The sequence below is a fragment of the Mesoplodon mirus genome (assembly GCF_964341445.2).
Source record: "Mesoplodon mirus genome assembly, chromosome: X".
In the NCBI taxonomy this organism is placed as follows: domain Eukaryota; kingdom Metazoa; phylum Chordata; class Mammalia; order Artiodactyla; family Ziphiidae; genus Mesoplodon; species Mesoplodon mirus.
Genome location: NC_138981.1, coordinates 59,195,478 through 59,208,069, shown reverse-complemented (window position 1 = coordinate 59,208,069; position 12,592 = coordinate 59,195,478). Strand labels below are relative to the sequence as shown.

At 39.0% G+C, this 12,592-nt stretch overlaps 1 protein-coding gene across 2 annotated transcripts in view; it reads right to left on the bottom strand.

The window, feature by feature from the left end:
• Positions 1 to 12,592, bottom strand: part of KIF4A (kinesin family member 4A) — a 129,177-nt gene that overhangs the window by 61,145 nt on the left and 55,440 nt on the right. For both annotated transcript variants that reach the window (XM_082609877.1, XM_082609878.1), the window contains exon 10: positions 8,241 to 8,302. In XM_082609877.1, the coding sequence (XP_082466003.1) occupies positions 8,241 to 8,302 (62 nt within the window). The remainder of the gene's footprint in view (positions 1 to 8,240; positions 8,303 to 12,592) is intronic.

Here is a 12,592-nt window from a genome sequence, read left to right as displayed (position 1 = left end):
CGTGCCACAACTACTGAAGCCCGTGCGCCTAGAGCCTGTGTTCCGCAACAAGAGAAGCCACCAAAATGAGAAGCCTGTGCACCGCAACAAAGAGTAGCCCCTGCGTGCCACAACTAGAGAAAGCCCAGGTGCAGCAACGAAGACCCAAGGCAGCCAAAAATAAATAAAGAAAGAAATTTATATTAAAAAAATCTCTAGAAGGAACCAAGAGCAGAATAACTGAGGTAGAAGAACAGATAAGTGACCTGGAAGATAAAAGAGTGGAAATAACTACCACAGAGCAGAATAAAGAAAAAAGAACAAAAAGAATTGAGGACAGTCTTAGAGACCGCTGGGACAACATTAAACACACCAACATTCAAATTATAGGGGTCCCAGAAGAAGAAGAGAAAAAGAAAGGGATTGAGAAAATATTTGAAGAGATTATAGTTGAAAAGTTCCCTAATATGGGAAAGGAAATAGTCAATCAAATCCAGGAAGCATAGAGAGTCCCACACAGGAAAAATCCAATGAGAAACATGCCAAGGCACATATTAACCAAACTATCAAATATTAAATACAAAGAAAAAATATTAAAAGCAGCAAGGGAAAAGTAACAAATAACATACAAGGGAATCCCCATAAGGGTAACAGCTGATCTTTCAGCAGAAACTCTGCAAGCCAGAAGGGAGTGGCAGGACATATTTAAAGTGATAAAAGGGAAAAACCTACAACCAAGATTACTCTACCCAGCAAGGATCTAATTCACATTCGACAGAGAAATTAAAACCTTTACAGACAAGCAAAAGCTAAGAGAATTCAGCACCACCAAACCAGCTTTACAGCAAATCCTAAAGGAACATCTCTAGGCAGGAACCACAAGAGAAGGAAAAGACCTACAATAACAAACACAAAACAATTAAGAAGATGGTAATAGGAACATACATATCGATAATTACCTTAAATGTAAATGGATTAAATGCTCCAACCAAAAGACATAGACTGGCTGAATGGATACAAAAACAAGACCCGTGTATATGCTGTCTACAAGAGACCTCCTTCAGACCTAGGGACACATACAGACTGAAAGTGAGGGGATGGAAAAAGATATTCCATGCAAAGGGAAATCAGAAGAAAGCTGGAGTAGCAATTCTCATATCAGACAAAATAGACTTTAAAATAAAGACTATTACAAGAGACAAAGAAGGATGCTACATAATGTTCAAGGGATCAATCCAAGAAGAAGATATAACAAGTGTAAATATTTATGCACACAACATAGGAGCACCTCAATACATAAGGCAAATGCTAACAGCCATAAAAGGGGAAATCGACAGTAACACAATCATAGTAGGGGACTTTAACACCCCACTTTCACCAATGGACAGAACAACCAAAATGAAAATTAATAAGGAAACACAAGCTTTAAATGACACAATAAACCAGATAGATTTAATTGATATTTATAGGACATTCCATCTGAAAACAGCAGATTACACTTTCTTCTCAATTGCACATGGAACATTTTCCAGGATAAAGCACATCTTGGGTCACAAATCAAGCCTTGGTAAATGTAAGAAAACTGAAATCATATTAGAAATAAATTACAGAGAAAAATGTAAAAAACACAAACACGTGGAGGCTAAACAATACGTTACTACATAACCAAGAGATCACTGAAGAAATCAAAGAGGAAATCAAAAAATACCTAGAGAAAAATGACAATGAAAAAAAAGACAATCCAAAGCCTATGGAATGCAGCAAAAGCAGTTCTAAGAGGGAAGCTTATAGCAATACAATCCTACCTGAAGAAACAAGAAAAACCTCAAATAATCAATCTAACGTTACTCCTAAAGGAACTAGAGAAATAGAAAACAAAACCCGAAGTTAGAAGGAAAGAAATCATAAAGATCAGAGCAGAAATAAATGAAATAGAAACAAAGAAAACAATAGCAAAGATCAATAAAATTAAAAGCTGATTTTTTGAGAAGATAAACAAAATTGATAAACCTTTAGCCAGACTCATCAAGAAAAAGAGGGAGAGGACTCAAATCAATAAAATTAGAAATGAAAAAGGAGAAGTTACAATAGACACCACAGAAATACAAAGCATCATAAGAGACTACTACAAGCAACTCTATGCCAATAAAATGGGCAACCTGGAAGAAATGGACAAATTCTTAGAAAGGTATAACCTTCTGAGACTGAACCAGGAAGAAATAGAAAACATGAACAGACCAATCACAAGTAATGAAATTGAAACTGTGATTAAAAATCTTCCAAGAAACAAAAGTCTAGGACCAGATGGCTTCACAAGTGAATCCTATCAAACATTTAGAGAAGAGCTAACACCTATCCTTCTCGAACTCTTCGAAAAATTGCAGAGGAAGGAAGACTCCCAAACTCATTCTATGAGGCCAGCAACAGCCTGATACCAAAACCAGACAAAGATGTCACAAAGAAAGAAAATTACAGACCAATATCACTGATGAAGATAGATGCAAAAATCCTCAACAAAATACTAGCAGACAGAATCCAACAACACATTAAAAGGACCATATACCATGACCAAGTGGGATTTATCCCAGGATGCAAGGATTCTTCAATATACCAAATCAATCAACGTGATACACCATATTAACAAATTGAAGAATAAAAACCATTTGATCATCTCAATAGATGCAGAAAAAGCTTTGACAAAATTCAACAGCCATTTATCATAAAAACTCTCCAGAGACTGGGCCTAGAGGGAACTTACCTCAATATAATAAAGGCCATATATGACAAACCCACAGCAAACATCATTCTCAACGCTGAAAAACTGAAAGCATTTCCTCTAATTTCAGAAACAAGACAAGGATGTCCACTCTCGCCACTATTATTCAACATAGTTTCAGAAGTCCTAGCCATGGCAATCAGAGAGAAAAAGAAAAAAATGGAATACAAATTGGAAAAGAAGTAAAACTGTCAATGTTTGCAGATAACATGATACTATACATAGAGTATCCTAAAGATGCCACCAGAAAACTACTAGAGCTAATCAATGAATTTGGTAAAGTTGCAGGATATAAAATTAATGCACAGAAATCCCTTGCATTCCTATACACTAACAACGAAAGATCAGAAAGAGAAATTAAGGAAACAATCCCATTCACCATTGCAACAAAACGAATAAAATACCTAGGAATAAACCTACCTAAGGAGGTAAAAGACCTGTACTCAGAAAACTATAAGACACTGTTGAAAGAAATTAAAGACAAAACAAACAGATGGAGAGATATACCATGTTCTTGGATTGAAAGAATCAATATTGCGAAAATGACTACACTACCCAAAGCAATCTACAGATTCAATGCAATCCCTATCAAACTACCACTGTCATTTCTCACAGAACTAGAACAAAAAGTTTCACAATTTGTATGGAAACACAAAAGATCCCAAATAGCCAAAGAAGTCTTGAGGGAAAAAAACTGGAGCTGGAGGAATCAGACTCCCTGACTTCAGACTACACTAAAAAGCTACAGTAATCAAGACAATATGGTACCGGCACAAAAACAGAAATACAGATCAATGGAACAGGTTAGAAAGCCCAGTGATAAACCCACGCACCTATGGTCAACTAATCTATGACAAAGGAGGCAAGGATATACAATGGAGAAAAGACAGCCTCTTCAATAAGTAGTGCTGGGAGAACTGGACAGCTACATGTAAAAGAACGCAATTAGAACACTCCCTAACACCATACACAAAAATAAACTCCAAGTGGATTAAAGACCTAAATGTAAGACCTGACACTATAAAACTCTTAGATGAAAACATAGGAAGAACACTCTTTGACATAAATCACAGCAAGATCTTTTTTGACCCACTTCCTAGAGTAATGAAAATAAAAACAAAAACAAACAGGGCCTAATGAAACTTAAAAGCTTTTGCACAGCAAAGGAAACTATAAACGAGAGGAAAAGACAACCCTCAGAATGGGAGAAAATATTTGTGAATGAATCAATGGACAAAGGTTTAACCTCCAAAGTATATAAGTAGCTCATGAAGCTCAATATTAAAAAAAAAACTAACAACCCAATCAAAACATGGGCAGAAGACCTAAGTAGGCATTTCTCCAAAGAAGACATACAGATGGCCAAGAGGCACATGAAAAGCTGCTCAACATCACTTATCATTAGAGAAATGCAAATCAAAATTACAACGAGGTATCACCTCACACCAGTTAGAATGGGCATTATCAGAAAATCTACAAACAACAAATGCTGGAAACGGGCTGGAGAAACGGGAACCCTCTTGCACTGTTGGTGGGGATGTAAATTGATACAGCCACTATGGAGAACAGTAATGGAGGTTCCTTAAAAAACTAAAAATAGAATTACCATATGATCCAGCAATCTTACTACTGGGCATATACCCAGAGAAAACCATAATTCAAAAAGACACGTGCACCCCAATGTTCACTGTAGCACTATTTACAGTAGCCAGGTCATGGAAGCAACCTAAATGTCCATTGACACATGAATGGATAAAGAAGATGTGGTACATATATACAATGGAATATTACTCAGCCATAAAAAGGAATGACATTGGGTCACTTGTAGAGACATGGATGGACCTAGAGACTGTCATACAGAATGAAGTAAGTCAGAAAGAGAAAAACAAATATCGTATATTAACGCATATATGTGGAATCTAGAAAAATGGTACAGATGAACCGGTTTGCAAGGCAGAAATAGAGACATAGATGTGGAGAACAGACGTATGGACACCAAGGGGGGAAAACCGTGGTGGGGTGGGGATGGTGGTGTGCTGAATTGGGTGATTGGGATTGACATGTATACACTGATGTGTATAAAATTGATGACTAATAAGAACCTGCTGTTTAAAAAAAAATAAATACAATAAAATTTAAAAAATATTGTGGTAAAAAGCATAATATAAAATTTACCATCTTAACCAGTAAATTTTAAGTGTACAGTTCAACAGTGTTAAGTATGTTCACATTGTTGTGCAATGGATCTCCAAAAGTTTTTCACCTTGTAAAACTGAAATTCCATATCCATTATACAACAACTCTCCACACCCACCCCCCCAGTCTATTATTTTAGTTTTCTGCCACTGCTTTTATTCATAGAATGCTCTTTACCTTCACCTATGTGCACATAGAACTTTGCCTGTATTTTCTTCTAGTTCTCTTGTAGGTTTTTTCTTTCTTAAAAATTGTGGGGACTTCCCTGTGGGCACAGTGGTTAAAAATACGCCTGCCAATGCAGTGGACATGGGTTTGATCCCTGGTCTGGGAATATTCCCACATGCCGTGGAGGAACTAAGGCCGTACGCCACAACTCCTGAGGCTGTGCTCTAGAGCCCGTGAGCCACAACTACTGAGCCCGCATGCCACAACTACTGAAGCCCGTGCGCCTAGAGCCCGTGCTCCACAACAAGAGAAGCCACCGCAATGAGAAGCCCATGCAACGCAAGGAAGAGTAGCCCCCGCTTGCCGCAACTAGAGAAAGCCTGCATGCAGCTGTGAAGACCCAATGCAGGAAAATAAATAAATAAATTAATTTACATGAAAAAAATTGTGGTAAAAAACATATAACATAAAACTTAACATCCTAACCATTTTTAAGTGTACAGTTGAGTAGCATTAAGTATATTTACATTGCTGTGAAATAGATCTCCAGAACTTTTTCATCTTGTAAAACTCAAATTATATACCCATTAAATAACAACTCCCTTTTTCCCCCCTCCCCTAGCCCCTGGTAACCACCATGCTAGTTTCCATTTCTATGAATTCAAATACTTTAAATTTCTTATATAAGTGGAATCATACAGTATTTGTCTTTTTGTGACTGGCTTATTTCACTTACATAACGCCCTCAAGTTTCATTCATGTTGTAACATGTGATAGGATTTCCTTCCTTTTTAAGGCTGAATAATATTCTGTTGTATGTATATACCACATTTTATTTATCCATTCATACACTGATGGACATCTGTATTGCTTCCGCTTCTTAGCTACTTTTTATTTTATTTATTTATTTAGTTAGTTAGTTTTTATAGAATATAGGAAGGTGTTTAAGCCCTTCCTATATTCTGTTTTTAACAAATTTATTTATTTATTTATTTATTTTTGGCTCCATTGGGTCTTCATTGCTGCATGCGGGCTTTCTTTAGTTGCAGCAAGCAGGGGCTACTCTTCATTGCAGTGCGCAGGCTTCTCATTGTGGTGGCTTCTCTTGTTGTGGAGCACAGGCTCTAGGTGCACGGGCTTCAGTAATTGCAGCATGCGGGCTCAGTAGTTGTGGCTCGCAGGCTCTAGAGCACAGGCACAGTAGTTGTGGCACACGGGCTTAGTTGCTCCTCGGCATATGGGATCTTCCTGGATCAGGGCATGAACCCATGTGCCCTGCATTGGCAGGCGGATTCTTAACCACTGTGCCACCAGGGAAGCTGTTAGCTACTTTAAAAAAAATCTTTATTTACTTATTTGGCTGCATCAGATCTTAGTTGTGGCATGTGGGATCTTTTGTTGCAGCACGTGGGCTCTTTGTTGTGGTGTGCGGGCTTGTCTCTGGTTGAGGCGTGTGGGCTCCAGAGTGCAGGGGCTCAGCAGCTGCTGTGCACGGGCTTTCTAGCTGTGGCACGCAGGCTCTAGAGTATGCGGGCTTAGTTGCCCCACAGCATGTGGGATCTTAGTTCCCTAACCAGTGATTGAACTCATGTCTCCTGCATTGGAAGGCAGATTCTTAACCAGTGAACCACCAGGGAAATCCCTCTTAGCTATTATGAATAGTGCTGTTATGAACATGGGTATGCAAATATCTCTTTCAGACCTTGTTTTCAATTCTTTTGGATATATACCCAGAAGTGGGATTGCTGGATCATATGGTAGTTCTATTTTTAATTTTCTGAGGAACCTCCATACTGTTTTCCATAGCAGTTACACCATTTTACAATCCTTTCAACAGTGCACAAAGGTTCTAATTTCTCCACATCCTCCTCATATCCTTTCCAACATTTGTTACTTTTTGTTATTTTTTGTTTTTGATAGTAGCCATCCTGACAGGTATATAGTGATATCTCATTTTGGTTTTGATTTGCATTTCTCTGCTCTGAGTATATCTTTTTGTAAAACGCTGACTCTTAGAGCATGATAATGTTTCACATACCCTTCGTATACCCAAAATATAAACAAACAATTAAAACTAACCAGGCAAGATGTAGTGGGAACCCACAATGGAATACAAACAGTAACTCTGGGAAACAATATCTTGCCTGGATACTCTAAGCCTAAAGACAAAAGAATTATACATATATGCTGTAATCTAGTTCTTAAAAGTATTTCTCACAGAGGTATGGGCTAGCAATCCAAAATTATTTTACGTGTATACTAGAACTGAACAAGTAAGTAAATAGAATGCAGATAATGAGAGCTGGTTTTTCACTGCTGGAGAATGAAGTTATAAATAAGGAGAGTGGGAGGATTAGAATAAACCCTGTAGTGTTGGACTGGAATCAGAGGTATCAGTCTAAAATCATGGTTTTTAATATATACACAGTTAGATAGACATAAAAATATAGATATATGTGTGGATTACTATACATACAGATATTTCCTAGCTCTACTCACTGAGAGGGCCTAGAAGTAATGACTTCTCAGTAACAATGAGCACACCTAGCACCCAGATCTGGTTTCTAAACACCATTTTCCAAAAAAAAAAAAAAAAACCCATGGCTCCTTGGACATATGGTTGATTCCAGAATTGGGGCAGGGAAAATAGAAGACGGGTGTGGAACATCTGGTAGAAATGCTTAAAAACTTGATAGCGTGTTAAAGAGTACAACAGCCACCCTGAAGGAGCTCCTAGTGGACAAAGCAGAAACAACAAATAAAACAAGCAATAAAACATAATGCTAGTATTGGATGCTAATGCATAGAATAAAATAAATACCCATGAGTCTATATGGCTATAAATACATAATCAAATAAATAAATAGTGGGAGGGGAGAGACAGCTCTTCCTCATAGTAGAATTCTAATTAATAAACTTCTGAGGCCAGAACCTATGCTCTTTCTATTATACCAGGTTGTCTCAAAGCTAACTAGCTAGTCCTAAATAGACAGCAAGTTTGTTAAGTTCCCTACCTTGACACCAAGTGCTACCAGAAACTTTAGAATATCAGGGGAAAACAATCATAAGGAGAAACAGGCTCTGTTAGAATATACATTTAAAATTAGTCTATGACTCTTACTTTATAGATCCAGGCAGGGTACCTCCATGGGCTTGCAGCAACAAGACCTGTAGCTGTTGTACCTGGAAAAGGCAAAGAAAAATAGTTAGCTAGTTACCAATCAAAAGTTACTTATCGGGCTTCCCTGGTGGCACAGTGGTTGGGAGTCCGCCTGCTGATGCAGGGGACACGGGTTCGTGCCTCGGTCCAGGAGGATCCCACATGCCGCGGAGCGGTTGGGCCCGTGGGCCATGGCCGCTGGGTCTGCGCGTCCGGAGCCTGTGCTCTGCAATGGGAGAGGCCACAGCAGTGAGCCACCCGCGTACCGCAAAAAAAAAAAAAAAAAAAAAAGTTACTTATCCCTTATCAGCAAAATTACCATGATTAGTAGTTGGGTAATTTTACTTGATACCTATGAAATCTAAGGCATATCTTAGGTATTACAGAAAGCAACATGGTAGATGATTCAATGATAAAAGGACAATCAGTATTACATGAATAACTAGTACTTAGAAGATGAGCTGTCTCTTTTACCTAAGCATCTTCATGAGTTTTTATTGAGAATCTATTTTTTAAAATTTATTTTTATTATTATTATTTTTTTAAATATTTACTTATTTTGGCTGCACCGGGTCTTAGCTGTGGCACACGGGATCTTCGCTGTGGCATGTTTAGTTGCGGCACACCGACTTAGTTGTGGCACGCACGTGGGATCTAGTTCCCTGACCAGGGATCGAACCCGGGCCCCCTGCATTGGGAGCACAGAGTCTTACCCACTGGACCACCAGGGAAGTTCCAGAGAACCTACTGTTTTAAAAAAAATCAAACTTAGGGACTTCCCTGGGGGCGCAGTGGTTAAGAATCTGCCTGCCAGTGCAGGGGCCATGGGTTCGAGCCCTGGTCCGGTAGGATCCCACATGCCACGGAGCAGCTAAGCCCGTGTGCCACAACTACTGAGCCTGTGCTTGAGAGCCTGCAAGCCACAACTACTGAGCCTGTGTGCCACAACTACGGAAATCCACGTGCCTAGAGCCCATGCTCTGCAACAAGAGAAGCCACAGCGATGAGAAGCCTGTGTGCCATAACAAAGAGTAGCCCCTGCTCACTGCAACTAGAGAAAGCCCGCGCAGCAACAAAGACCCAACACAGCCATAAGTAAGTAAATAAATAAATAACTTAATTAATTAATTTTAAAAAATCAAACTTAGCATTGGGCTATGCAATGTAGGGGGGTACAAGAATAAACTCTTGTGGTTTATTATCCAGTTTACAATCTAGTTGATGAAGACAAGACTAAGGCCTGAAAAAGTAAGAAATAACACAAGACAGAAGATGCTAGTCATCAAGTATAGTTAAGTACTTTAGGGTTCTGAGAAGAAGCAAATTAATGAAATTCCAAAATAGTCCAAAGGAGGCTTCATGGAGACGGATCTTAAACCAAAGTGAATGTGTAATCAACCTCTCCATTCCCTCTTATGATAAAAGAGGAGCTGTTCTCCTTGAGCTTTGGATCCCAACTCTTCTTGCCTTCTGATAAATCCTATTCTAGGGACTTCCCTGGTGGTCCAGTGGTTAAGACTCCATGTTCCCATTGCAAGGGGCCCAGGTTCAATTCCTGGTCAGGGAACTAGATCCCACATGCCACAACTAAAAGCCTGCATGCCGCAACTAAGACGTGGTGCAGCTAAATAAATAAACAAAAATTTTAAAAAAATCGTATTCTATTTGTTATCCGTTCTCTCTTCTATATCTTTGACTTCTCCCTTTTTACAGAATCCTTCCTACTAAGATTAAAACATGTTCAAATCTCTCCCATCTTAAAATAAAACAAAACAAAAGCACCTTTCCCAATCCCACTTCCTATCTTTTTTGCCCAATTTCTCTCCTTCACAAAGTTTGACAGAATAGTCTACACCCACTGCCTCCATTTCCTTTTGCTCTTCTCTCACTTGCTCTTTAACCTATTCTCACCTGATTTGTGCCCACAACATTCCTCTGAAATAACTCTTGATAATGTCACCAATGACCGGCATGTCACTACATCCCATGGGCATTTTTCAGTCTTCATTTTGTTTGACTGTTTGGTAGCATTTGAGTTACCAGATGCCACACTTTCTTGCTTTTCCTTCTATTCTTCAAGCTGATCTTCTAAGTCTCTTAGTTCATCTTTGCTCCAATTGTCCTTTAAATGATAAAGTTCCTCAAAGCTCACTCACTTTCTATTCTCTCCTTAAAGTCTCATCTCTGACTATGGTTTCAATTACCATCTATAAACTGGTGACTCCCAAATTTATCTCAAACACAGATCTTTCTGAATTTAGAACCCTTTTTTAATGCAATAACACTAGTATTTTACATTTATTATCACATCATTATTTCCAAAGCATGACTACACATGTGATTTCATTTGGTCCACATAGATTTCTAAAGCATTTACAGGGAACAAGGCTGTTTGATAGGGAGAAACTGGTATTTTATCTCCATTTTATGAAAAGGAGCCTTCAGGCAGAAAGCTTAGGGAGGATTTGCTGGCCATCAGTGAAGGAATTGCTGGTAGGGGGGCGCTCTTCCCTCCAATCCAGCTATCTCTCCCTTGCAACCTGCAAGTAAGGCTTATCAGAGTTACTATACCACTGCAGGGAGAAGAGCTTTCTCTGTTCCTTGATAAGCCACTACTGCTCCATCTTGGAGAGACAGTGGGAAAAGTCAAGGGCAGGATATCAGGAGACCTGGTTCCTCCATCAGCCTGCCCTGAACCATCTATATTCATTTCTTAGACCCCAGTGTCTTAAAATGGGAATAAAGATATCTGCTGTGTTCACTGGCTTATTATGATCATAAAATTAAATAATGAATATAAAAGGGCTTTTTTTTGAACCATAATCATATATGAATGTCAAGGTGAGACAGGAAATCTGAAAGGAAGGGAGCTTCTTTGAGGCCTGAGTCTAGCCCCTGGAGCCAGACACTACGCAAGATGGTTTAGACATAATATCCTGTTTAATCCTCAAATCAGCCCAAGGAGCTGAGTAATACTATTATTAGATCCCGTTAGTTTTTCTGAATTTAGAACCTTTATATTCAAATATCTACTTAATATTTCTGCCTAGTTTTCTGCTATCCCAAACCTGGTCCTTCTCCAGTATACTCTAGGTCAGTGAATATGCAGTTTCACATGCCAGAAAGCTGGGTGTCATACCCTCACCCCCTTATCTAATCCACTGGTCACTTCTTTCTATCACTTTCTAAGCCACCATTTCTCTCTCTGGACCACTGCAGTAACTTCTTAAGTGGTCTCTATGAGTCTATTTTTGCTCCACTATAATCCATTTCCACACAGCAGCCATACCATTTTTTTAAAAGTGGAAATGATCAATGTTGCCACCTTGCTTAAAATCATTTTTAACATAGTACATGAGGCCTTGATCAGGCCTCTGCTTCTTCTCTAGTCTCAGACTGGAACACCCTTTCCTTGCTCTCTCCAATCTAGCCACACTGGCATTCTGAGTTCTTCAAATGCACTGTATTCCTAACTCAAGATCTTTGCAGACATACTATATGCCTGGCACTGTTCTAAGTGCTTTACATGTATTAACTCATTTAGCCCTCACAAAAACCCTATGAAGCAGGTACTATTATTATTTCCATTTTACAGATAGGGAAACTGAGGCACAGAGAACTTGCCCCGGGTAAATAGCTAATGAGGTATAGAGCCAGGATTTGAACCCAGGCAGCCTGGCTGCAGTGTCAATGCTGTTTCCCATCATACTGTGCTACACATGCTATTTCTTCTTCCTGGAATCCTCTTCTTTCTTTTCTGCATAGATGATTCCTACTCAGTCCCTCAGATCTCAGCTCAAATGTAGCCACTTCAGGGAAGGCTTCTCAGATTATATATTTAACAGAAGATCAGAAGATCCTGTTCCATACTTTCACAGTGCCCTATAGCACACTATCCCAGTTTATAATGATATGTTGATATGATTGTGTGTTTAATGTTTGTCTCCCCCACTAGGCAATAAATTCCATGAACGCAGAAACTGTGTCTGCTTTGCTTAACAATGTATCCCAGCACAGTACCTGGCACATAACAGTGTGAAATGACCAGGAAAAAGAGCATTTTTGGCAATAGGAATACACATGAAAGAAAACAGAGGAGCAGGACTGAATAAGGTATTTTACAATTGAGATGATTCTGTGAACAGGTAAATTATTTATGTTTTCTATAGTGAACCCTAGGAGGGAAGGAAATAAAGGAGGATAAGGGGAAGGAAGACAACAGATTGAATGAATGGTAATTATTATCACTGAGGAGGAAGGCCAGAGACGGAGTGAACACTAGACAGTTGGGAAACACTAGATTCCCGTTGGGA